This window comes from Charadrius vociferus, unplaced genomic scaffold (genome assembly GCF_000708025.1).
Source record: "Charadrius vociferus isolate BGI_N301 unplaced genomic scaffold, ASM70802v2 scaffold39, whole genome shotgun sequence".
In the NCBI taxonomy this organism is placed as follows: Eukaryota; Metazoa; Chordata; class Aves; order Charadriiformes; family Charadriidae; genus Charadrius; species Charadrius vociferus.
This window is the reverse complement of record NW_009650188.1, coordinates 6343941-6366777: the sequence shown is the minus strand read 5'-3', so window position 1 is coordinate 6366777 and position 22837 is coordinate 6343941. Positions and strand designations below refer to the sequence as shown.

The window sequence follows — 22837 nt, the reverse complement described above, 5'->3', positions numbered from 1 at the left end:
GTATGCTGGGAGCATTTGTTTTGTCTGTCTTAATTCAGCCCTTCTAAAAGTTATCATGACACCTGCACCTCAGTAGTTTGTTTCTTTTAACTGTTTATTGCTGAGATCCTTAAATGCACAATGGTTAAGGAGCGTACATAAATGTTCAATGCCTTTGCAAACTGAATTGTAGTGAATCATAAGTCATTGGCTTTGTGGGCTTAAACAATTTTAAACTTGCCTATTGAATTGTGTGTAATTTCATACAGTCTGACCTTTGTGCAGGCACCTAAAGCAAGTCCATTTGACTGGGAAATGACTCTTTAATTTTTCACTGTAAAATCAAGTAATATGTATCAAAGGGAAATCCTGGCTACTGAGGTTCAAAATGTGGAGGTAGGGGGCTGTAAGAATATAACCAATTAAAGGGAAAGGAATCTTATGCAGAGGTTTAAGAGAGTTAGATTATTGCTCTTGTTTTCTCAAAGTATCTGAGAAAGTAGGTTTCTCCATGTTTTCAAAAGATGAGTTTGGAAGAAGATTATCTGGAAAAGTAAGTTCTGATTCATGGAGAAGCTGCCACGTTTTCACCCTTGTGGTTGCTGATGAGGGTAGAAAATGATCTACATTCTTGTCCTTCACTACCTCAGGGCTTTGTGAAAGGTGAGGTGAGGGCATTAATGTTATAAATTTATTAAATTAGCATTCTTCATATTATTTCATGATGGTGACTCTAGCCTTATGAAATGTTCAAATAGCAGTAAAGAAATAACCATTTTTAGCAAAACCTTCTCTAAGTATTTCAGTTTGTCAGTCCCTTCAAGTTTGGATTTTCAGTCAAGTTGTACAAACACTGCTTGATTCTACAGAGGGGGGAGGTGGTTAAGATGAAGCTTAATGCATAGTTGTGTGTCCCCTCTATGTTAGCTTTCCTAGTCCTGTGCTTGTGTGATTAATGTGCATTTATTTTTTCCTCAAGCACTGAGAGATAATATATTCATCCCATCTGTTAATGTTTGTTAAATAGTTATCTATTGAGTAGAATGCTAAAGTGTCTTCCGTTTTTGGCAGTGGGTGAGGTACATAAAGTATGTATGTCTGCCCTTTATCATTGTAGGATGATGCACAATTGCATCCTCCTGCAGCAACTGTTGACCTGCTTTCTCCAGAGACTTATGTTGTCGTATTTGTTCAAAAAGTGAACAGCAGAGGCTGACTGTACCATTTGCATTGGAATAGTGGTCCATCATTTTTGACTAATGAAACCAAAGAGCAGTGATTTAATTTTACTGAGCCTAATGTGAATATTTGAGTTGTCATCTTCCTATGGGGCATAGTAATAGGTCTGATTGTTGATTATTACATGGCAAAAGTGCAGCTGTGTTTAACAGTTAGTAAATAAATCTCATGCAATGCTGTTTCTCTGTTTCTTCTAGAGTTTAGTGTAGCAACTTAGAATTTAAGAAAATCTGAGAAACCCAACTGTTATAAGCAAATGTTGACTGTATCTACATTTTAAATTTAAAGAAAACACATTTGAAAATCTTACATTCTCAGCTGTTTGGTACTTATCTATAATCAGTTAAACTTTCACTTTAAACCACTTGCAACTGTACTGTTTTTAATTGAGTAATATGGATGCTTCCTTTTTTTCTTTCTCACCCCTTGTAATGTGGCAACATACATGTGCCTCCCCACCCTGAAGAAACGCATTCATTTCTTCCTGCTGTAAAATTCTGAGGAGCTGTTCTGCAGACTTTTGGGAGAGGAACACTTTTAATCTTTGTAATCTTTCTATAAGATTAAGTCCTGATTCTGGATGACAGAATCTCTCTGGTTGACCTGTAGCAAGTCTTTATTTAGCCAATTATCAGATGGACAGTTTGTATTGCAATAGCTGTTCCTGGAGATACCTCTGAAAGGCACTGTACCTCGGGGCACTATTACTTCTTGGAAAATAGCTTTGCAGATGGCATTTGGATCAGCCGTTTATGGACTTCTGGGGAAAGCTGTTGAGTTTAACTAGGTTCTAGGGAATGTAACAGTGGATTAATCATAGAATGGTTTAGGTTGGAACGGACCTTAAAGATTATCTAGTTCCACCCCCCCTGCCATGGCAAGGACACCTCCCACTAGACCTGGTTGCTCAATACCAAAATAATAATATCAATATAATAATAATAAAAAATAATAATATAAAAATAATAACATCAAAAGCCTCAGCTCCAAACACAGGTGGCTTCTCTGTGCAGGATAACAAATCCTGTGGTATAATTTCCTGTTGATGTAAAGTTAGGATAATAATGCATTGTGCAAATGTGGCGTGTTTGACTGTGGGTGAGACATTCATGCTTGCAGTCTGCTTAGTTGTAATTTCTAGCATGCAGAGTCCTTGGGAGGAAACTTTAGACTTGGGCTCTGTCAGCAAGGTGCCCATTCCAGTAAGGAAGCATCCATTACTGATGTTCCAAAAGGAAGCAAGCAATGAAATGGCATTTTCCTGCAAGGGGTAAATGGCACCTGTCTGAATTGGCAGAAGAAAATCAGAACTGTTCTGAGTAATGATTCAGATAGATTTAATAGTCTGAACCAAGATTGGTGAGGTGCAGTCAGATATGAGGAATGACATAAATGCAGGTTGCTGTGTGATTTAGGATTTTTCTTTCTATCTATCTATCTACGTATCTATCTTATCTGTCTATGTATCTCACTGTTACTCGTGCACATTTTCATCATTAGAACATGATCCTTGTAAAGGTGGATTCCTGTAGATACCAAATGCGTGCTTCAGGAAAAACAAATAACCAAATTATTTACATTTTATAGAGATGGGTCTTGCAGTTAACTAGAACATGTACAAGGAGGTGAAGACTTGTAAGTCTTGAAACATACAACAAAATCCATAGGACCTCATGCCTTACTCCCTCAAAAGTAAAAGCTATAGATAGCAATGATTAATAATATTAGTGGCATTGGTACTTGATTGATTTAACCAAGAACTTTGTAATTACTTGATAATGGTGTTCTGTGAGAATAAAACAGGGATAATGGCCCTAATACCATCCTGCTAAATGTTATAAAATGCAGGGTATTTATGCCTACACCCTGAAATTCATTAAGCAGACTTCATGAGAAGTTCAGTCAGCAAAACTGGCTGATAATTGGAGCCACTGCTTCCAGGGTGTATCAGCTTTAAAGGAAGCAGACCTGAATGGTTAATCTAAAACACAGTAGGAAAGTTTTCTCAGTATAAAATAATTTATATTGTGTCAGTCCAAGCAGTCCCTGTTTAAGCTACCCATCTGCATAATTTCACCAGCTTGTTGAAATTGCAAGTGCTGGTCAGCAGTTCATGTGCATGTCCAGCTAAAGTGTCATGGAGTCTTCCAACTTTATAATAATTTTGTTTTTTTTAAACAAATTGAATATTCTGTAGCTGAAATTGTGTTCTTTTTCACGGTTAATTTGATGTTTTTAATATGTTCAAAAAATTACCTTATTTTAACTGATCAGGCAAGATGCACAAAGAACAAAATAGCACAACACTTTGGGCTGGTTCATTTAATACAATCATTAGTTTGCAGTTTTATACAATTCTCCACAAATATATTAATCACTGCATGTCACTGAATAATAATTGTGTTCGGAACTGTAACTCAGAGGAGAAACTAATACTCCTTTTATTTTGAAACTTGCAACCTTATATCCAGTGCTTAAAGTATAGGTAACTGACTACTTTTTTCATGTGAAAGTCCACTGAACATCAAAGAATTAGATCAAACTCTGAACTTTTCCAGCTTGAAGTAAAAAGAAAACAATCAAGTTCCCCCTGCCCCCAACCTTTGAGGTAGTTTGCCTTGAAAGTTACCAAATTGCTAAAGAGACAGATTTGGAAGAAAAAAAACTTTTACAGAACAAAATGATTATCCCTGAAGACGTTCTGTTCTCAAATATATATGGTTACAGATACCACACTTGAATTTCCAGGTTAATGTAACTGTTAGATTGACAGATATTCATGATTTGTACATGTGCGCACACACAGACACATGCACGTATCTAAAAGTAAGAATAAATCAAACTTAGGCTACAAAAAGAAATTTTATAGCTAGGTACAGCCAATAACATTTCCCCACTGAAAGGAGTATCTTACAAATTATACCCACTGGAAGAAAGATGAATTTTTTTTATTTTTTTTTTTTTTAGAGAGTAAAACACTACAAGGAGCTTTTCACCGTTTACGGCTTTCAAAAAGCATGAGGTTTTGTTTCTTCCTTAGTTTTTGTCTTTACCTACTAAAAATTCTTTCCATTAAATTTTTTGCCTCCCTCAGGCATTCAGTTCCTGTTTCTGTGACCTCACTTACTCAAATATTTTTTCTGTTTGTTTTCTCCTCTTTTCTTTTGCTGTGGTTTCTCTTTGACCTCATCTCATTATAGCTATTTAAATTGGAAAGCTTTTTTTATCATCGATCTGAACAATACTTAAAATGGTTGTTAAGAGGCAGCTTTGGAAATAACGCACTTTTATTTATACTTTCTACCTATAAAACTTAAAAAGAAACATAGATGTCAGTTACTGCCAGTCTACGAGTGCCATTGCAAAGAAATCTGAGGGAGTCTTGCTCAAACTGTTGTTTAGCCTTGATAGGAGATTTGTTTGTATGTGTTTGGGTTTGATTTTGGCATGCTATTAGAACTTCCATTTGTCAACAGTGGGGACCTAACACATACACATATTTTGTTTTAGTCTGAAGGAAAAAGCCACACAAGTGCTGGGGATGCAATTTATGAAGTTGTCAGTCTACAAAGAGAATCTGCAAGAGAAGAAGAATTGGTCAGCCCAACGAGTGGAGGAGGGCCTATGTCCTCATCCCAGGAGGATGAGGCAGAAGAAGGTAAGAATAAGTGAGAGCTTACAGTTCCCACAGAGAGTGCTATTATATTTCTGCTGTTAATTTACTCATTTAATTCTTCCTATTTGTGTCAATACAACTGTTTTGGACAAAAAGATCACATGTAATTTTCTGCTAGCAGCAGTTCTTCAGTAATGGCCTTTTTACCAACCCATTATTTGGAGTTCTTCCAGTAGCAGCAGCAGACAACGCATGTCTGTTTTTCTGTGTGCTTCAGGAGGTGTTACTGAGGCACTTGTGCTCTGCTTACAAGATAGAAAACCGTTCTAGACGGATTTTCTTCTGATCCGAAGCCATTTGCCTTTACTGTGCTGCTAAAGGACAGCATTGAAATGGGCTTTGAAATGGTTGGCTTTAAATGCCTGTTGGGATTTTTTTTGTTTTTCTTTACCAAACAGACTCATATGGGGAATTCCCCCATCCCCAGACTGTCTGCTTAGCATGTGATTAGTTTTTCCTCATTTATAACTAGGGCTTATCAAAATATCTGCTGGTGCAGTTGGGGATTGTGTTGGGGATTGCTGCTGTTCATGAACCACCTGTATTTGCCTGCCCCTTCTAAAGATAACAGTACCTCAGTGTCCTTCCCACTGTTATTTTTTTTGTTGTTGTTGTTTGTTTGTTTGTTTGTTTGTTTTTTCATTCTTTTGAAGGCCCTTGGCCTCCTGTCCTCTCATTGTACTCTGAGGGTTAGCCCCTAGCATTCAGAATAGGCTTTCTATGTCCCATTTTCGATCTGATACCTGACCTGCATGAACTTGTGATAGTCTTACAAAGTTGTTATTCAGGTTTCTGGCAGTGTCTGCCAATACTACAAAAAGTCTCACTTACTACAGCAGAAAAATTCCTCCTTGATTCTTACTTATAGGTAAGTAGCTGGATATTAATTTATGCACTACAAATTGCATAACCCTCTGATTCACAGTCAGGAGCAGACAGGTATGGTTACTCTCTTCTAGTTACAAAAAAAAACCCCCACATATCCCAGGCGACACCAGGCTTACAAAGCCCACAACCAAGTGCTCTTTGGTGAATTGAAAACCTTCTACTGATTCCTGGGAGGGAGTGGGATGGGCATTGACTATCACTGTTATTCCCTCCTTTTTATCAAGTACCACTTCTGAATTGTAAAAATACTATTTTCTCTAAAGGAGCTTTTATATTTAATTGGTATTTGCAGCTGCTTTACTGTTCATAGCAAGAATTATTTCAGATTTGACCTTTGGGTCTTGTGGTTCAGTGTAGTGTAGTTGAACATCTGTGGGTGTTCTTTTGCTTGCTGGATGTTTGAGTTGTATAGCCAGAGTGTTTTCTGGAGCTTGTTTGGTAGGATAGAGTTTAAGTAATTACTTGAATACATTTTTTTTGTTTTAAACATTGCTTCTTACTGGGAGGAGTAAAGCACTGTTGCAAAATTTGATGGGTGTAGCACAATTAGTAATAATGTGGATATTGTCCTCTTCATGCTATTATAGCATGGCTTTATTTTATTATAGAGTAAAAGTATTCCACTGGGGTGTGAACCCAAGTTAAACTTTGGTTTAGCTTCCTAATGCTAGTTTCCATATTTTAAATGTAGATTACTTCCTAAGAGAAGACATTAAAAATATCATGATGTGATTCTGTTCTCATGGAAACTGCATTTAGAGTTATCTTCCTAGAAGTTATCTATCCTAGTGGATATGCAGGTTAAATGAGTCATTTGCAGTTGTTCTAAATAAATCTCTTCATTCTTTTTCTTTCTTTTTCTTTTCAGGGTACTAATTATGATGATGGAAAAAAAACCCCTTGAGTTTACAATGTCTTGTCTTAGCCTTGGAAGAAGGCTTTTTCTTTACTTTAATGTTAAGAATGTTAGCTACCTGGCCATATATGTTTTGGGTTTTTTTATTTTTCTGCTTGCAACCTGACTAGGGCAGGTGTCCATTATAAGGATTTTATTATTTCATAGGCCAGAGGCTGTTGTTCCCATTACAGATATTGAGGATTATTATCTGTTCTTTTTTTTTTTTTTGCTATATCCTCATATATATCCTACATGCCCACAGAATATTACTTAATTTACTTCAGAAGCACTATACATTGCAGTTTAATTTGTATAATGCTGTAAGAATGCATGCCGCATTTGCACCTTACCTGATTTCTGTGTAGTCTCTGTGTGTGCATACACACAGCTCAGTGGGATGTCTTATGTCATGAGTATATGAATAAAGATTTTCATAAGAATGAAGGCATTTTTTTTTCAATATTCTTGTTCTTTTTGTCTTAATGAAAAGCCAAACATAATTTCCCTCTCCCCAATAATGATTTAAAATAACTACTATACTAGTGTTAGGCGTAGTCCCATTCAATGTGCAGCAACTGCATATAGAAAATTGAGATCATATATTCCCTAAATAATATTCTTAGCTTTTAATATTCTTTTCTCATTTTAGCTTTATTTTTCATCTGAACAGCTATATAAAAAAATGAAGATCTTTGCAAAGATTGTGCAATAGCTACTTAGAGATCTTTCAGATTAAACTCACTTTAAAAAAAATTATTAATATTGTAATAGATATTTCTGGCAACCCAGTCATTTAAGTTTCCTTGCTTTGGAGATAATAATTTTTAGAATATAATAAATATTAATGATTTCTTGTCAAAACCTAGAATGTAAGGTACACTCCTTAATGAGAAATTTTCTATTAAATTCAGAATATAATTTTAAAAGATTCAAATGTATAATGAGGAAATTCTTACTCTTTCTGGAAAGGTTTCAAATAAAACAGATTTAAGTATAGGTTTTTTTAGTATGTAGAAAAGTACATTGTTAATATTTAATTTTGAGTAGAACCTTGTAACAGGTGAAGAGCCCAACTGGTTGAACTAATCTTTCTCCTTTTTGGAGCATTAAGAATAAGTGAGAACATGTACAGAAGTGATGGTTTGTACATTGTATTATTCAAAAAAGACAAAGCTGCACAGAGCATTTTTATTGTAGTATCATTCTATGGCAGGACGAAGTGGCTGGCTGCATGCATGAGCCTAAGGAATGGCGAAAATTTCTTTCCAGCAGAAGCATTTGCAAGGAGAATGTAGTCCTAGAAACGAATAACAAAGGAGAAGCGGGAAGAATAGGTTGGCTTCTTTTAGCAGCAGTGCTTGCTTAGACCAGACATGAAATGATGACCTTCCTTTGGTTCTAATATTTTGCTGCTATTTTTTTTCTTAAACTATAACATTTCAGGAGAACACTAGGTAACTCCATTTGAGTTTCATCTTGAATCAGAATGATGGTAGAAGGTTAAGGATCACTGTAAGGGGGAGGAATTCTGTATAAAACCAGAAAATAGTCTTTAGCCTGATTGTAACTGACTTGGAAGATTTTTTTGCTGAAGTTTTATGTGGTCCCAAGTGTCTGTTTACTAGCTCTTGTTCCAATCTATAAATCGCATGCAGAGTAAACATGGCGTGTTTAGCAGACATCCTGAAACAGGTAATTCATGATAGGTGAAAGATAACATGCCTACCAAGTCTCCAAAATTAAGTTTCTCAGCATGAGTTGTAGATTTCCTCTAGAACACTCTCAAATAACTTCCAGGAATGCAGTGCTGTTTGGGTTTGTGTTTTTATTTACCGCAGCAATAGATTTCTTGATGATTTATGTGTTACTTTTCTGACAGCTGGGAATTGAGCAGGGATGCAGTTGACAGCATAGTGGATACTGATCCATAAACCAGTGGACTTAAACCAAAAAGAATCCTATTGAAATGTGTTTGGTGTGTAGTTGTTTGCCTTTAATAAGAAGAAATTATGTGTAAGTATGAAGCTGTAGAAGCAAGAAAGGGCAGCAAAAGAGAAGAAATAACAAACTTAAAAGGGTAAAACTTTCTCTCTGTGTGCTCTCTAGCTGTCTTGACTCTAAGAACGAAAAGAAAGACGTATTATACAATAGAAAAATTAATGTAAGAGGTGTGGAAATTCAGTGTGGAGATGGTGAAATTTGACAAGGAAAATAGAAATGAAAGGATAAAGGACCCTGAAAGCTTCAAAGAAATCAGAGTGTGGTGTGTTGGACAGCACAAAAAGATGGTGCGTACAGTAGATAAGGAGTGGGCAATACTAAATGATTGGAGATGATCAGCCAAACTAAATTAGGATACTGTGTCAAATGTTGTGGGTGGGTGGAGGCTGTTTTCAGGATACAAAAAGCAAAGGAGTAGAGGAGGTGGTGTTTTAGGAGTCAATAGAGCTATTGAGAGTATTTTGTGATAAAATAGGAGTGTCCGATGAGGAAAAGTGTGAACAAATGAGGATGACTGAGTGAGAAGAATGACATTACTAGTGTGGAAATAGTCAAATCTGCATTTTTATCCAAATTAAAAATAGCTTTATGTAATTCATAGGAACTGTTTGTTATATTAATCCAATACAGAGTAATGTTGGTGAGTCCTAAATAAGATCAGTTAAATCACTATTGGAGTCTTTCTGCTGTCTTCATAAAAATGAACTAAAACTTTATGAATCCTAAATTCATGAGGTCATTTGGCTCGTGGCTATCTTCAGACAAGAACCCTTTGCTGCAGTTCCATAAGAGATGAGTTTTAAAATACAAGCACTTCTGAGGAATGCAGATATATAGCTTCCAAATGAAAATATTCCTGATGAGCCTGATGTCATTTTAGGGACTCTGCTATCCATTCTCTTGCATTGGGTTATTTTCATGCCTTACAAGTTAACTTTTGTTATTAAAAATGCACTCAGTTGACTTCTGCAGCTATTAATTGTGCTGCCAGAAAGAGTATGATCCCTTCCATAGTATATAAAAAAAAAAACCAAACCAAACACCAACAACCAGCTGAGTGCAGAAGACTATTTTTTTAATATGCCCTGAATTGTGGCAGTTCTTGTTGATTAATGGTTGTATTTAAATTTGTTCATGCCAGTATGGCCTTTCTGTTAAAAGGCAAGTATTTGAAATGTTTTGAATTTGAAGCACTTCTGTGGGTTACAGAAGCATTTCATGCAATTGCAGGGTTGTAAATGAAATGGTAAATTGGGGAATTTTAAGGTTGTTTCTTTTGCAGGCTTATAGGGAGATGGAAGTGCAGGGAAGGTCACCTGACTGGGGCTCAGGTTCTTTGCTGTTTTATAACCCAGATTGCTGTTGGAGTTCAATTGGAAAGCCAGGTTTGCAGGCTAGGCCCTTCAGCAATGAGCGTGGCTTACTCTGAGCTATTATATTTCCCTTTTTCTCTCCAGTGTTCACAAGACACTCCTGCAAGGTGCATGTGGGAACACATTGTAGGTAGGGATTCTTTCTTTGACAAAATCTGCTGCTCACACTGACTTTGTGAAGTTCAAGGCAAAATATAATTCCATAATTCTGGCCTGCGGTTCATGAATACTCCAGGGAAATCTGTTGATGACTTTTGGGTTATTCTTGCAGAATGTTAGGAAAAAATTCTTTAGAATTAAGGGAGTTTTCAGTTCCTTGAGTACATAGGTGAAATCTGTTTCTTTGATTTCAGTCTTCTTTTTTTTTTTTTTTTATAGTTTACATAAAATCACTTCAGATTGCGGTACAAAATAGACATTTTTCAGTAATAAATGAGCATAAATTGTTGTTTGTATCTTGTCTGGAAGCAATTGCAGATTATTTTGAATGTTTTGGATACTTTCGTTTGGTAGCAGTTGTCTTTTCCTTGTCTTCCTAAAAACAGTATGGTAGTTTGAAAGTAATTTTGGAAAGGATTTGCAATCCTGTTGGCTTATTAGAAATTATAACTTCGTATTGCTAGAGGATCTTCTCAGGTTTCAGTTATGAATGCCATAGTTTTGTGTGGCCTCCAGCTGTCACTACTATGCCCATATAATTTCACATTTCATATAATTAAAAAAATTACCTTATTTAACCGCCTTTACATAAAGATGATGAAAAAGACTTTTCTCAACAAACAGTTCCCCCTGACTTTTTACTAATAATTGTTAACCTCAAAGTGAGATTCTTGTGTTTATAGTTTTGGTCACTAGCTTTCTGGTATTTTGTGAAGTATTTTGTAATCAAAGTGCCTTGAATACTGCCTTGGCACTTTAAGTAAATGGCAGGCAATATATAATTTTTATGTGTATATAATGTTGATTTTTTGTTTAGCATTTGATTATATTAAATATAGCAGTAGATGCTAATCTACAAATTTGTAAATTACTAATACAGAGTAAAGAATTGCATTGCCTTAGAATTGTGACAGCATCTCAAATTTGGTTTTTCTTGCGTGTTCTCAAAGCTGTCAGTTTTCAGACAGCACAGTGCATGTGGAAGATGTTTATATTTACAAGAATACCTCCACTGTGCAGTATTTAGTTGGCTTTGTCATCTGTGTGGGAGCAAAACTACTGAACTGAAGTGATAATTTTTCTCCATTCTTTTATTCAGCTTTAAGCATTTGTACATCAAATTTAGATATGTCATTGTGGCCCACTTGTATGTTCACTACACGAGGGTAGAATCATCTCTTTCCACATGTTTCTACACTCAGATTTGGATGCACAGTTAAGGCTTATTTTTGTGGTCTTTTGTTGTTGTTTTTAAATGATTCTTTTTTAATATAACAGAAATGCAGGGCCTGTGTAGAATATAACGTAGAACTAAGATATGTTTTTAAATGCAGACATTTTTGTTGAACTGAAAAGCAAAAGTTGGTTTGGCTAGCTATTTCGCACAACTAACAGGATTGTTTCAAAGTAGAAGTGTGGGTCCTTTGAAAGATTTTGAACAGACTACTTTATAACCTGTGAAAACCGTTGTCATACGCAGTGAGTGAAAGACAGATATCATCCAATCCCATGCTGTTCCACCCTTTTTCAGTGTTTATCAAATGGAGGGGGGCTGGGATTCAGATTTTCAGTTAAATGAGAAGTAATAAAGTTTGCAAACTGTTTGCAAGATAGTAAAAATTTTGAGATTTGACAGCATTAGCTTTTGCTTGAATGATTCTAAGTGAAAAATGTGTATCTTATAATTCATAAAAAGGAATAAGAACAAAAATACTATTTTTTTTCTATTACTAGTTTGCATTTAGTGAAGAATTCAGGTATTTTTCTGTTTTTACTCTCTATATATGTACTTCAGCAGCTGCCAAATTAATTTTTCTTCAAGTTAATTATCTAACTTAAATATAAACAGAAGATTCTTAGGAGCAGAATTTAATGAAGTCGTCTTTGTTCATATTCATAAATCCATATTTTTCTGCTTCTGATTATTTGTCTTCCCTCTAAATTAGAAAACATACTGAGGATTGTAATTTCATAAAGATATAATTTGGAAGGCATTTTGAAATCTTTTTCTCTTATCAAAACGTTTTGTAATGCACTGAAAAGTTGGACCTTTCTGAAAATCTACCTTATTTAATACTAGAATGAATTTCATGACTTAAACTTTGTTTCACTCTTGTCTTTCCTGGTAAAACTATAGTTCATGCTTTATAATTTCCTGTTACCTTATAAATGGAAACTTGCTTTTTTTGTGGCCTTTCTCACGATCCTCTTCTATCTAGTATGTGTGGAATGATTCCATGTCAGTAACGTCTATATCTTGTTGCCCTGATAATATGCTGCCAACTTCATCTCCCCCTTCATTTTTGTTCTTCTCCTACATAAAAATCAAACTTCTCATTTTTGAAGTATTCAAATTCTTTTCCCACCTATCTTCATGACCTAATTTCCCTCTCCTTCAGGCTGCTTCAACTGTATTATTTTTCAGTTCCACCTACTCTGTGTTTCATTAGTAACAGCTTCTCAATTAAAACTCATTAAAATTCTTTTTTCTTCTTCACTTCAGTGCTCAAATCCCACCTGTTGATTTTTATCTGCTATATTCATGCATTTCTACTCATTTTAGGATGTACTTCGTTGATTTACTTTTATGCTTGAACTCTCTGAAACAACAATATAGTTTTCTGCCGTATTTGCCTTTTTTGTTAACTGCCAAATGAGTTTCACTTCTAAGGCATTGTCATATTTGAGGTGATCTACTAGATTTCCTTAAGGAGAGCTGAATCTGTTGGAAAAGTAGCTCTGTAGCTATATAATTGGTATTAAATGTGGATAAGGGGAGTCTTGTGTAAAGGAAAACTTTTAAAGGAAGATGCAAAGAAAGGCCCATTCAAAAAAAAAACAACAACCCAACCACCCGAAACAAAAAAAAAAAAAAAAGAAATCTTCTTTCACTGTAAAAACAGGAAGATGAAAAACATTCAAGCATATTCAATACTCATGTCAACAGAAATGGAGGTAAGAGATCTCGAACGGAATCTATTTCCTCAAGCCAAAAATGGAAAATACCAATGAACATGGTTGATTACTTTTGTTTGAAAGAGTCTGTTAAGTACCTGATTAGAGAGAGGAACATCTGTGCTATTTGATTTTTTTCTGAGTTGGTTTCTCAGTGTTTTGTTACAGTCTTTGCACAACTTGTCAGTGTTGCTGTGAATACTAGCGTTATCCTCTAAGGGTGCTCCATGTTCTGTATTTGTGGGCTCACAAGCCTTGTGCTACCACAATAAATGAGGGTGAAGAAGAGGCCAAGATTTTGAGTCTCTATGGTGTTTTTTTTTCTGTGGCGTATTTGCTTATAATAAAGAATTGCTGTGTGTGTAATGTTTTGGTTTTGAACACTTGCTGCCTAGGTATTTTGTTTGAATACCTCTCATCAAGAAAAAATGTAGGAGGAAAAAATCAGAAATGAGTGGAAACCTGGAGGATCTGTCCTTTGAGGAATGAATAAAGACAAAGATTTATTTTTTTTTTTGGAAGTGAGATGTGCTAAAATTGTTTAGGAGAAAAAGGTAATTGGTATAAATTGCAAGTAGAAAGAGTTAGGTTTGAAATGACAGGTATAGTCCATAGAGTAACAACAATGAAGTCCTTGGAATGAACTGCTTAGGGAGGTAACTGCAGGTTTGTAACATTAGGTTAGATAAATATCTGCAGGGGACTGTATGATCAAGACCTATGTTCTCTTTAGTCAAGTTAAAAAGTAAGAACTTGGATAACCTAGTGGAGCTGTCTCATAAGGCTCGTCTTAATCACTCTGTTGGTATCTTGCGAGATAGACTCTCATAGTTTTATCACGCTCCAAATGTGTACAGCCATTTTACTGCATAGGGTGGTCTTCTGTGGCACCTTATTATAAAAAATAAACAAACAAAAAACCCAAACCTGCACTCCCCAACCGAAAATAACCTTATTGCCATTTCATATCAAAGGTAATTATTGTAATTCTGGAAGGTTTATTTGTTTTCCACTAAGAACAGCCTTTCAGGCTATTAATGATCAGACTAAATCCAAAGAGGTGTCACAGCTACATGGAAGATGGGATACTTTGAAAAGCATTTTCCAAATCATTGGTTACCAAGAATAATGAGCCATAGTTTATTTTGCTAAAGGTGCTGCTAAAGTTTAGCACTTTCTTTCTTTGTTGGTCTTTCATACCAACAGTCATACTTCTGCAAGTTGCAGTCTGTTTTTCGAAGGAGGGAGAGAGAGTTATAATTGAGCCTAGTCAATATTGTAACATAATAAAAGTTAGTCCCGGGCCACTTAAAATACGACTCTGTGCCTTATTCTGAATAGTCTGCTCAAATAATAAATAGTTTATGTATTGAGTGTTTCTAAATGGAGCAGGCACAAAATTATGTATTTCCAATAGGCTGACAGTCATCTTTTCAGTTAGATGCTTTCTTTACTTTGTTCTTGAATGTCTCTACAGATTTTTGAGAGACCACTTTTTACACATTTGTCTTTAAGTATACTGACAAAACAGACTACATGCAAAATCTATCATCCAGAGATCCTCCCCCAACCTGAGTGATATCTGTACATGCTTCCATATTTATCTCATCCAAAAGAAGAAAAGCAAATGTCATTGGGCCAGAAGGAAGTTCCAGGTCAGTCTAACCTCAGTCTATGGGACTGGTTATGGAGCAAATATTCCCAAAAGGAGTTTCTAAACACGTGAAAGACAGAGAAGGTCATTGGGAACAGCTAGCATAGATTTATGAAGAGCAAGTTATTGTGACCAACCTCATTACTTTCTGTGACAATGTGACCAGTGCTGTTGACAAGGGATGGGCCATGGATGCTGTATACCTTGATTTTTAGCAAGGACTCCAACACTGTGTCCCATAGTGTCTTTATCATTAAATCAATGAGATAGGAACTGGATAAGTGAAAAATAATGTGGTTGGAAGGTTGGCTGGACTGCTGAGATGAAAGAATCAATCAATGGCACAAAGTCCAGCTGGCAGCCAGCAAGTAGTGGTATCTTTCAGGGATCATTATTGGAATCAGTGCTGTTAAATGTCTTTATTAATCACGTGCATGGTGGGACTGAGTGCACCCGCAGTAGGTTTGTGGACAACAGCAGATTGGGGGGAGTGGTCAATAATGCTGGAGGGCAGGGCTCCTACTCGGAGGGACCTGGACATGCTGGAGAAATGCACTGGCAGGAACCTCATGGAGTTCAACGAAGGCAAGTGCAAAGTTCTGTATTCATGATAGAACAACCCTATGTAACAAGACAGGCAGGACACTACCCAGATAAAAAGCAACTTTTGCAGAAAAGTACCTGAAGATCCCAGCAGGCAAAAAAATGAAAACGGGTCAGCGGTTGTACCCTCACAGCAAAGGCAGCCAAGCACACCCTGGACTCCATTAGCAGGAGTCTAGCCGGCAGGTCTGGGGAAGCGATCCATCCCCTCTATTCAGCACCTGTGAGACTGTTTGGAGTACCATGTCCAGTTTTAGGCTCCCTGCTACAAGACAGACGTTGACACACTGGAGCAAGTCCAGTGGAGCCCCCTGAGCTGGAGAGATGGCAGGAGCACCTGATGTACAATGAGGGGTTGAGGGAACTGGATTTGGTTCAAGCTGGAGAAGGACAGCTTGAATCTTACTGCTGTCTACAACTACTACATAAGAGGACTCGGAGATGCAGCCAGACTCTTTCACCAGGCTGAGAGGCAACAGACACCAGACACAAGTTGGAACCTGGGAAATTCTGGTTAGATGAAAGGATGGTTTTGATGGGTTGGTTGGCTTCTTTGTTTTTAAACCATGAGCATGGTCGAGTAGTGGAACAGGTTGTCCAGAGAGATTCTATAATCTCCTTTCTTGAAGGTGTTCAAAACTACCTTCCAACTCAGGACCCTGAGTGACCCGATCCAGCTAGAGCTGCTTTGAGTAGGAGGTCGGACTAGATGATCTCTAGAGGTCTCTTCCAGCCCAGAGTATTCTATGATTCTATGCTGATGCCATGCAGCACGATGCTCACTGCGGAAGTGCGATCCTTCAGGCTTGCTTTAAACAGAGACTGAGTTGAAGGAATTGGTTCATGAGGCATCCACAAAGTGAGTTTTTTGTGAATCACATGGCAATCCAAAACAAACAAAAAACCTGAGAGGCTTACTCTTATCTGTAAGTATTCTTAAAGGCTATTTGTGTGTACACACATTTATAACCTAGCCCCTCAGGTTTGCTCCCTTGAGATGTCTGCCATCCTCCTCTTACTCTGATGAGGCATAAGTTTTATTATCTAGTTGAATGGCTCTGAGAGGTTAGGGCAAATAAAGGAAAGGAGTGCACAATGCATCTAGCAGAAGCAATCTGTGGCATTCCCAGCAGAATAAGGGTGGATAAAATCATGGTCTGGCTAATGCTGCTGATTTATAGCTGCTATAAAATGTGAGAAAAATGTATACAAGCACACCTCAGAGAAGAACATCTACAGTTAAATATCCCTCCCACAGCCTCTTTTTTTTTCTTCCCCCCCCCCCTAATTTATACCTAAATGCTTACACAGGTTAGTATATGTTAATAGTCTTTAGAGTGGAAACAAAGTAGAGATTTTTAAAGCTGTTTATTCTCTATCCTTTGCCCTGTTCTATTTTGAAGTTTGACGTTAGTATCTTTTGAAAGGGAGCATATGGCATTTCTAATTAAGGCCTGTGATTTTCTGACATATAACTGAATAATACATTCCAAATACTGTTAAGCCTTCCAGATGAAAGAATTTTTAGGGCTGAAACACTGTAGCTTTGTGATGTATCTTGCTGGAATAGGTATGCTATGTAACACTGATCTCCTTAAGAACTTCGAAGAATTTTGCATGGAATACTATTGTAGTGAGAAAAGAAGGGGTTTGTTTCTGTTGTCAGATGTTGGTATTCCTTGGCAAGCTCAGGTTTGGATCAGGTAACAACTAGCGTGCTTTGTTCCTGAAAGTATTCAGTGTAGCTTAATTTTTAAATGTTTGGGTCTGTTTGGGGATTTTATTCATCTTTATCAGATTTTGTTTCAGACTGCAAGATTTGTTTGTGTATGTTTTCAGCAGTAGCTCTTGTAGAGACGCACTGTAGTTCTTCAAGTCTCTCCAAAGTAATTCAAATCTCTCCTTTCAGAATTTTGTGCTGAATTGTCTACCTTGAATGTGTGAAACCTGTCTGAAATTGTGGTTTATGATAAATTTCTGGTGTAAGCCAGGTTTCTTGAGTTTCTTGATACGTGCCAGTATCATTAACACATACCTTGTGTCTCTGAATGGCCAATGTATTCGGTCTAGAGAAGGTTTCCTCAAAATTGTTTTTCCTTGTTTCCATGGGAAGTATAAGGGCTGCATTTATAATTGATCTCTTTGATATGGTTAGGTAAATCAGGAGAGGAGAGAATTTAACAAATGTAATGCAGTTAATTGCTTTAACTTAACTTTGTTTTAGATATTACGAGGTCTGGGTGGTAAGCAAGATTTTCCTTTACAATATTTTTGGTAATTTTAAAATGAAAGTTGAGTCTTCAAATACATTTCTTCCACTGAAACTTTAATGGGTTCCTTTGGTTACTGGGAAACTTTTTAAAATTATGTCAAATGTTAGTTAAAATGATAATTTTGGGGGTTTTAGATCTTCATATTTCCATCTTTAGATCTAGTGAATGTATGCAAAAGATTGGGAAACCTTAAAATCAAGTTTCCTGTAGATTTATGATGAGTGTGTGTGGGTTTTATTTTTATTTGTTTGTTTTTAAATTCAAAGGGGAAGTATTTAAATGCAGGTTGGTCTTGTATTTTGGGGACTGTAAAGCTGTACATATAGCTCCAAGCTAAAGGATTTCACTAATCTAATATTCAATTTGAAGTACAAAGAGATTTCTGATATGCTTCTCTCAGGGCAGCATTTTTGCTGTTAATTGTCCTTGAAATACAGTATATGCTATCTTTGTCCTCATGGTTCATTGTCAAATTCAAGCACTGATGATATTTTTAGTGATGACTTGTATTTGACAGTTGCTGAGACTATAAATTAGAAACGTGTAATTGAAATGAGAATGACAAGGATGAAGACTTAAGAGGATAATTGTACAAGTACTGAAGATCATTCTCTACCTGAACTACTACTGTTGTCTACACAAAGTTGGAGTTGAAGTGTTTAATGTACCTGAGGAATTAAAAGAGATTAGGTCAGCAACCAAATGTGACTAAGCTGTGTTGAAGAGAGTATCTATGGGATTTTGGGAGTGGATGTAGCTTTGGTTCTCCTTTTTTGTTTAATTTTAGCTTCTTGTGACAGCTCAGTTCATAGGAGAGAACAACCTTGGAGACCCTCTTAACATCTAAACTGTCTGTAGCTTCAGAGGCCTCAGAGGATTATGGGGCTGTTGCAGTGTCTCTTTTTAGGCTGTGTTTCATAGTAAAGATGCTGAGAATTGGAGCCCTGTCAGTGTTTGGTGGTGTTGAAATTGTACTCATGTTTAATTTTTAGCAGTGTTTTATTCAGATAAAACTGGAAAAAGTCCAAATAACGGCAAAACCATGTTCATGTGAGGAGCTGCTCTAGAGTTAGACTTTTTAACTTACTGTGGACAGCTACATAGACCCATAAGACACTTGGAAATTGGATGGTTACTTGGATTGGATGGTTATTTGAGCACACTATCCCAAGCTCACATTATCCCTTCTGATTTTGTGTATTAGTCATATAATGACTTATGAAGTTCAACAAGGCCAAGTGCTGGGTCCTGCACTTGGGTCACAACAATGCAGCGCTACAGGCTTGGTGAAGAGTGGCTCGAAAGCTGCCCGGCAGAAAAGGACCTAGGGGTGTTGGTCGACAGCCGGCTGAATATGAGCCGGCAGTGTGCTCAGGTGGCCAAGAAGGCCAACGGCATCCTGGCCCGTATCAGGAATAGTGTGGTGAGCAGGACTAGGGAAGTGATCAACCCCCTGTGCTTGGCACTGGTGAGGCCCCACCTTGAGTACTGTGTTCAGTTTTGGGCCCCTCAGTACAAAAAGGACATTGAGGTGTTGGAGCGTGTCCAGAGAAGGGCTACAAAGCTGGTGAGGCATGTGGAGGACAAGCCTTATGAGGAACGACTGAGGGAACTGGGGTTGTTTAGCCTGGAGAAGAGGAGGCTGAGGGGAGACCTTATCACCCACTACAACTTCCTGAAAGGAGTTTGCAGAGAGGTGGGGGCTGACCTCTTCTCCCTGGTGACAAGCGATAGGATGAGAGGAAATGGATTCAAGTTATGTCAGGGGAGATTTAGATTGGATATTAGGAAACATTTTTTCTCTGAAAGGGTTATTAGACATTGGAATAGGCTGCTCAGGGAGGTGGTGGATTCTCCATCCCTGGAGGTGTTTAAAAAAAGGGTAGATGTGGTGCTTATGGACACGGTTTAGAGGTGGTTTTGTCAGGGTAGGCTGATGGTTGGACTTGATGATCTTAAAGGTCCCTTCCAACCTTAGCGATTCTATGATTCTGTATCCCTCCATAAGTATTTTATTCTTTATACTTACAAGGTTTCTTGTCCTTCGAAGCATTCTTTTGTATTCTATGCAATATGACCTTTAATGGCACAGTGTTGTTTTTACTGCTCATCCATGAACTTGTTTCAAAAAAAATTATTATTTTGTGGTTCTGAGTAGGCTTCTTGAGATCGGAGTACCACATGAGAGCAGAATGGGATGTAAGGGATGCAGTGTAATGAAGTAGCGTTATCTACTGTGTTTTAAAAGAGAGTTCTCTTTATGTGAAGTCTGGAGTGGATGCGACTTTTGGATAATACTGCATTGTGAAATTTCATTAAATGGATAATTGTCAGCCTTGAATCTTTTCTCACATAATGCTTTTCTAGATCCCAGCCCTTTTTCCTGTAACAGTGCTGTGAATTATTCCCTAGTCTTGTTCTCTTAAACTTTATGGTGACTTTATTAATACACTTGGTTTGTCAAGTCTTCTGAACATTCTTTATGGTTCCACTAATATTGTCTATTTATTTTTGTGTTTTTAAAACTGATATGTGAGAACAATTTGTCTAAGACCTACATGTATGTATCTCTATTGTCTGTTCTCTTTGGTAAATCTGTGCATGCTTTTGTTTTCTCGTTTTTTTTTTTTTTGTTTGTTTGGTTTTTTTTTGCAGAGAGTGATAATGAACTCTCCAGTGGCACTGGTGATGTGTCAAAGGATTGTCCTGAGAAGATTTTGTATTCCTGGGGAGAATTACTGGGGAGATGGTAATGCTTCATTTCTTAAATTTAGATTTTAAACAGTAACCTTTTCTTTGTTTTATGAGACTATATGCTCTTGAGCAGGACATTTGAAATTCTTCAGCTTACACAGTTAAAAAACTAAAATACAAACCACATTGAAGTGTGTTTATTAAACCTATTTTAAAAGGGACTGGTAAATCCTCTTTATTTTAACTTACAGTTATTTGACAAGTCTCTCGCACAGTGTCTGCAAAAACCTTGTTTTGTTCAATGTTTGAGAATACATCCGTGTATGCTCACAGTGCAGATGTGAGTCTTCAAACGCAGAACTTTCTGGCCGGCTGTGTTCATTGGGTCTGGATGTTAAGCTCTCATGAAACTCTGTGCCTCTTAGTGCACTTAGAAAAGGTGGAGCAACTCCAGTCTGTCCTATCTAAGCCATTTGTCCTAGCTGACGTACATTTAATGGATTAATTTGTTTAGAAGCACTCTTTTTTTTTTCTTTTTTTCTTTTTTTTTTTTTAACGTGCTATATGTAAGCACTTGAAGAGCAATTCTAGAAAGACTGTTACCCTCACTGAAGCTGTTTCTCTTGGAGAGTAAAATGAAGAATATTTGTAAGCCTGGAGTATGTTCTCAACATTGTTATTTCTGTGCTTTAATTAAGTGCTTCAGTAGCAGCATATACTTTACCAAGAGAGGAAAAAGTCTGTTTTTGCTACCTCTGAGAGACCTTATACTATTAGCAAATGCCAGAACCACTTATTTGGTTTTCCCTATGTAAGTAATAGCTCCTGCTGCTTGAGACAAAAATAATCAGAAGCTCTGAATCTGGAATTGGCAAAGGTTCCTTTTCCTAACTCCAAAAAGAGAGCTGAAAAACATGTTAAGGACTTATTTGGTCAATTCCTCCCTTTACTGGACTACTTTGTAGCTTTGGAGGAACACAGCCTCTTGCTGCTGACCTCATCTTTAATGGAGATCTCACGCAAAGGTTACTAAATGAGACATCACAAGATTTTACTGAGCTTACTGGAACCCTTCCCTTCAGAACCCATCCCTCCTGCTTGTTTTTAACTATTTTGTCATCCAAGTTTCTGGCCTTAATGAAAGATCTTTTTGGGGAAACACAAATATTTAATGGAATAATTGTACAAATATTCTTACTGAGGAAAAGTGTGGAATTCAGTTGATTCCCTATAGACAAGTGTGTTTTCCTCACCTGAAAAGGCTGTAAACAGATCTGCTCTGGAGCTGTTTACAACTTTCCAAAGCCTGTTCTAAAGGATATCCCAAGAGAGAGTTTATAAATTGTTTGCAGTTTTATGTCTGGCACCCCAAGGACAAGGAGGAATGTCATCTTAAGTCCTTTAAGAACTGTGTGGCAGGTTTGTTTCAATCTGCATTGCATTTGCATTGGAAGATGCTAATTTTCTAGCATTTTTTGTAGGGTTTGGTTTTGGTTGGTTGTGTGGGGTTTGTTTGTTTGTTTTTTAAATTCAGCTGTTGGCCAATTCTTTTAGTTTTAACTTTTGTCCTTGAGAAATATCTGGACTCCTGTCCAGCATGCTGAAGTAGAGAACCGCCCACAGCTCATTCTCTCAAGTTTCACGTAACCAACCATTTCTTCAAGTTACTCAAGTATACTATTCAACGAGGCAAAACATTTAAGACTTTTGGAGTAAACTATTTTGAAGCCCAAATATAGCTTCTGCACTTAACTCAGAGAACCATTTAGTAGTTAAAACGCGTTAGTTAAAATAAGTTACAAATGGGATGAGAAATGGGAGATCCCAGCCAGCTTGAAGACTAGCAGTAGCAAACATTTTTTTTTAAGAGTGTCTCAAGCAATATTACCTTTTGAGATAAATTCAAGTGTATGAAATTCTTGAATTCTTGAATAGTGTTATGTTACAATTTAAGAACAAAACTTGGAAAGAGTAACAGATGAAAAATGTTAACAATTTGAAAACTAAAAATAGATTGAAATAAAATCTTCTAGTGTGTTGAAAACTGCAGCATATGCTAGTGGAATATCCGAGCACTTGTAAAAAAATTAAATAAACAAAAATTAACATTTCCACTTGGAGAACTGGTGTGCTGATTTGTCTCTTAGATGAAAAATTTCTTGCACTTAGATTGCTTCTTGTCATTTCATTAAAATGTCACTGTAACCTAACAGACTGACTCAGCAGAAGCATTGCTCCAAGAGTCTCCTTCAAACATACAAACAGGAATAAGAATGAGATAATTTACCAAGAAGGTAGAATAAACAGTTGGAAAGTAATGGAATATCTTTTAATTTATTTTATTGTTTACTGCATCCTCAGCATTAAAGTTGTCTTGCAAGCTGAGCTAGTTTATCTAAGTACCTAACTATTTCTGACGTGTTTTTTTTTTTTTTTTTAAAAAAA

At 36.7% G+C, this 22837-nt stretch overlaps 1 protein-coding gene across 2 annotated transcripts in view; it reads left to right on the top strand.

Moving 5' to 3' along the window:
* Positions 1-22837, top strand: part of RABGAP1L (RAB GTPase activating protein 1-like) — a 240134-nt gene that overhangs the window by 16851 nt on the left and 200446 nt on the right. For both annotated transcript variants that reach the window (XM_009892860.1, XM_009892861.1), the window contains exons 10-11: positions 4729-4876; positions 20354-20447. In XM_009892860.1, coding sequence (XP_009891162.1) covers positions 4729-4876; positions 20354-20447 — 242 coding nt within the window. The remainder of the gene's footprint in view (positions 1-4728; positions 4877-20353; positions 20448-22837) is intronic.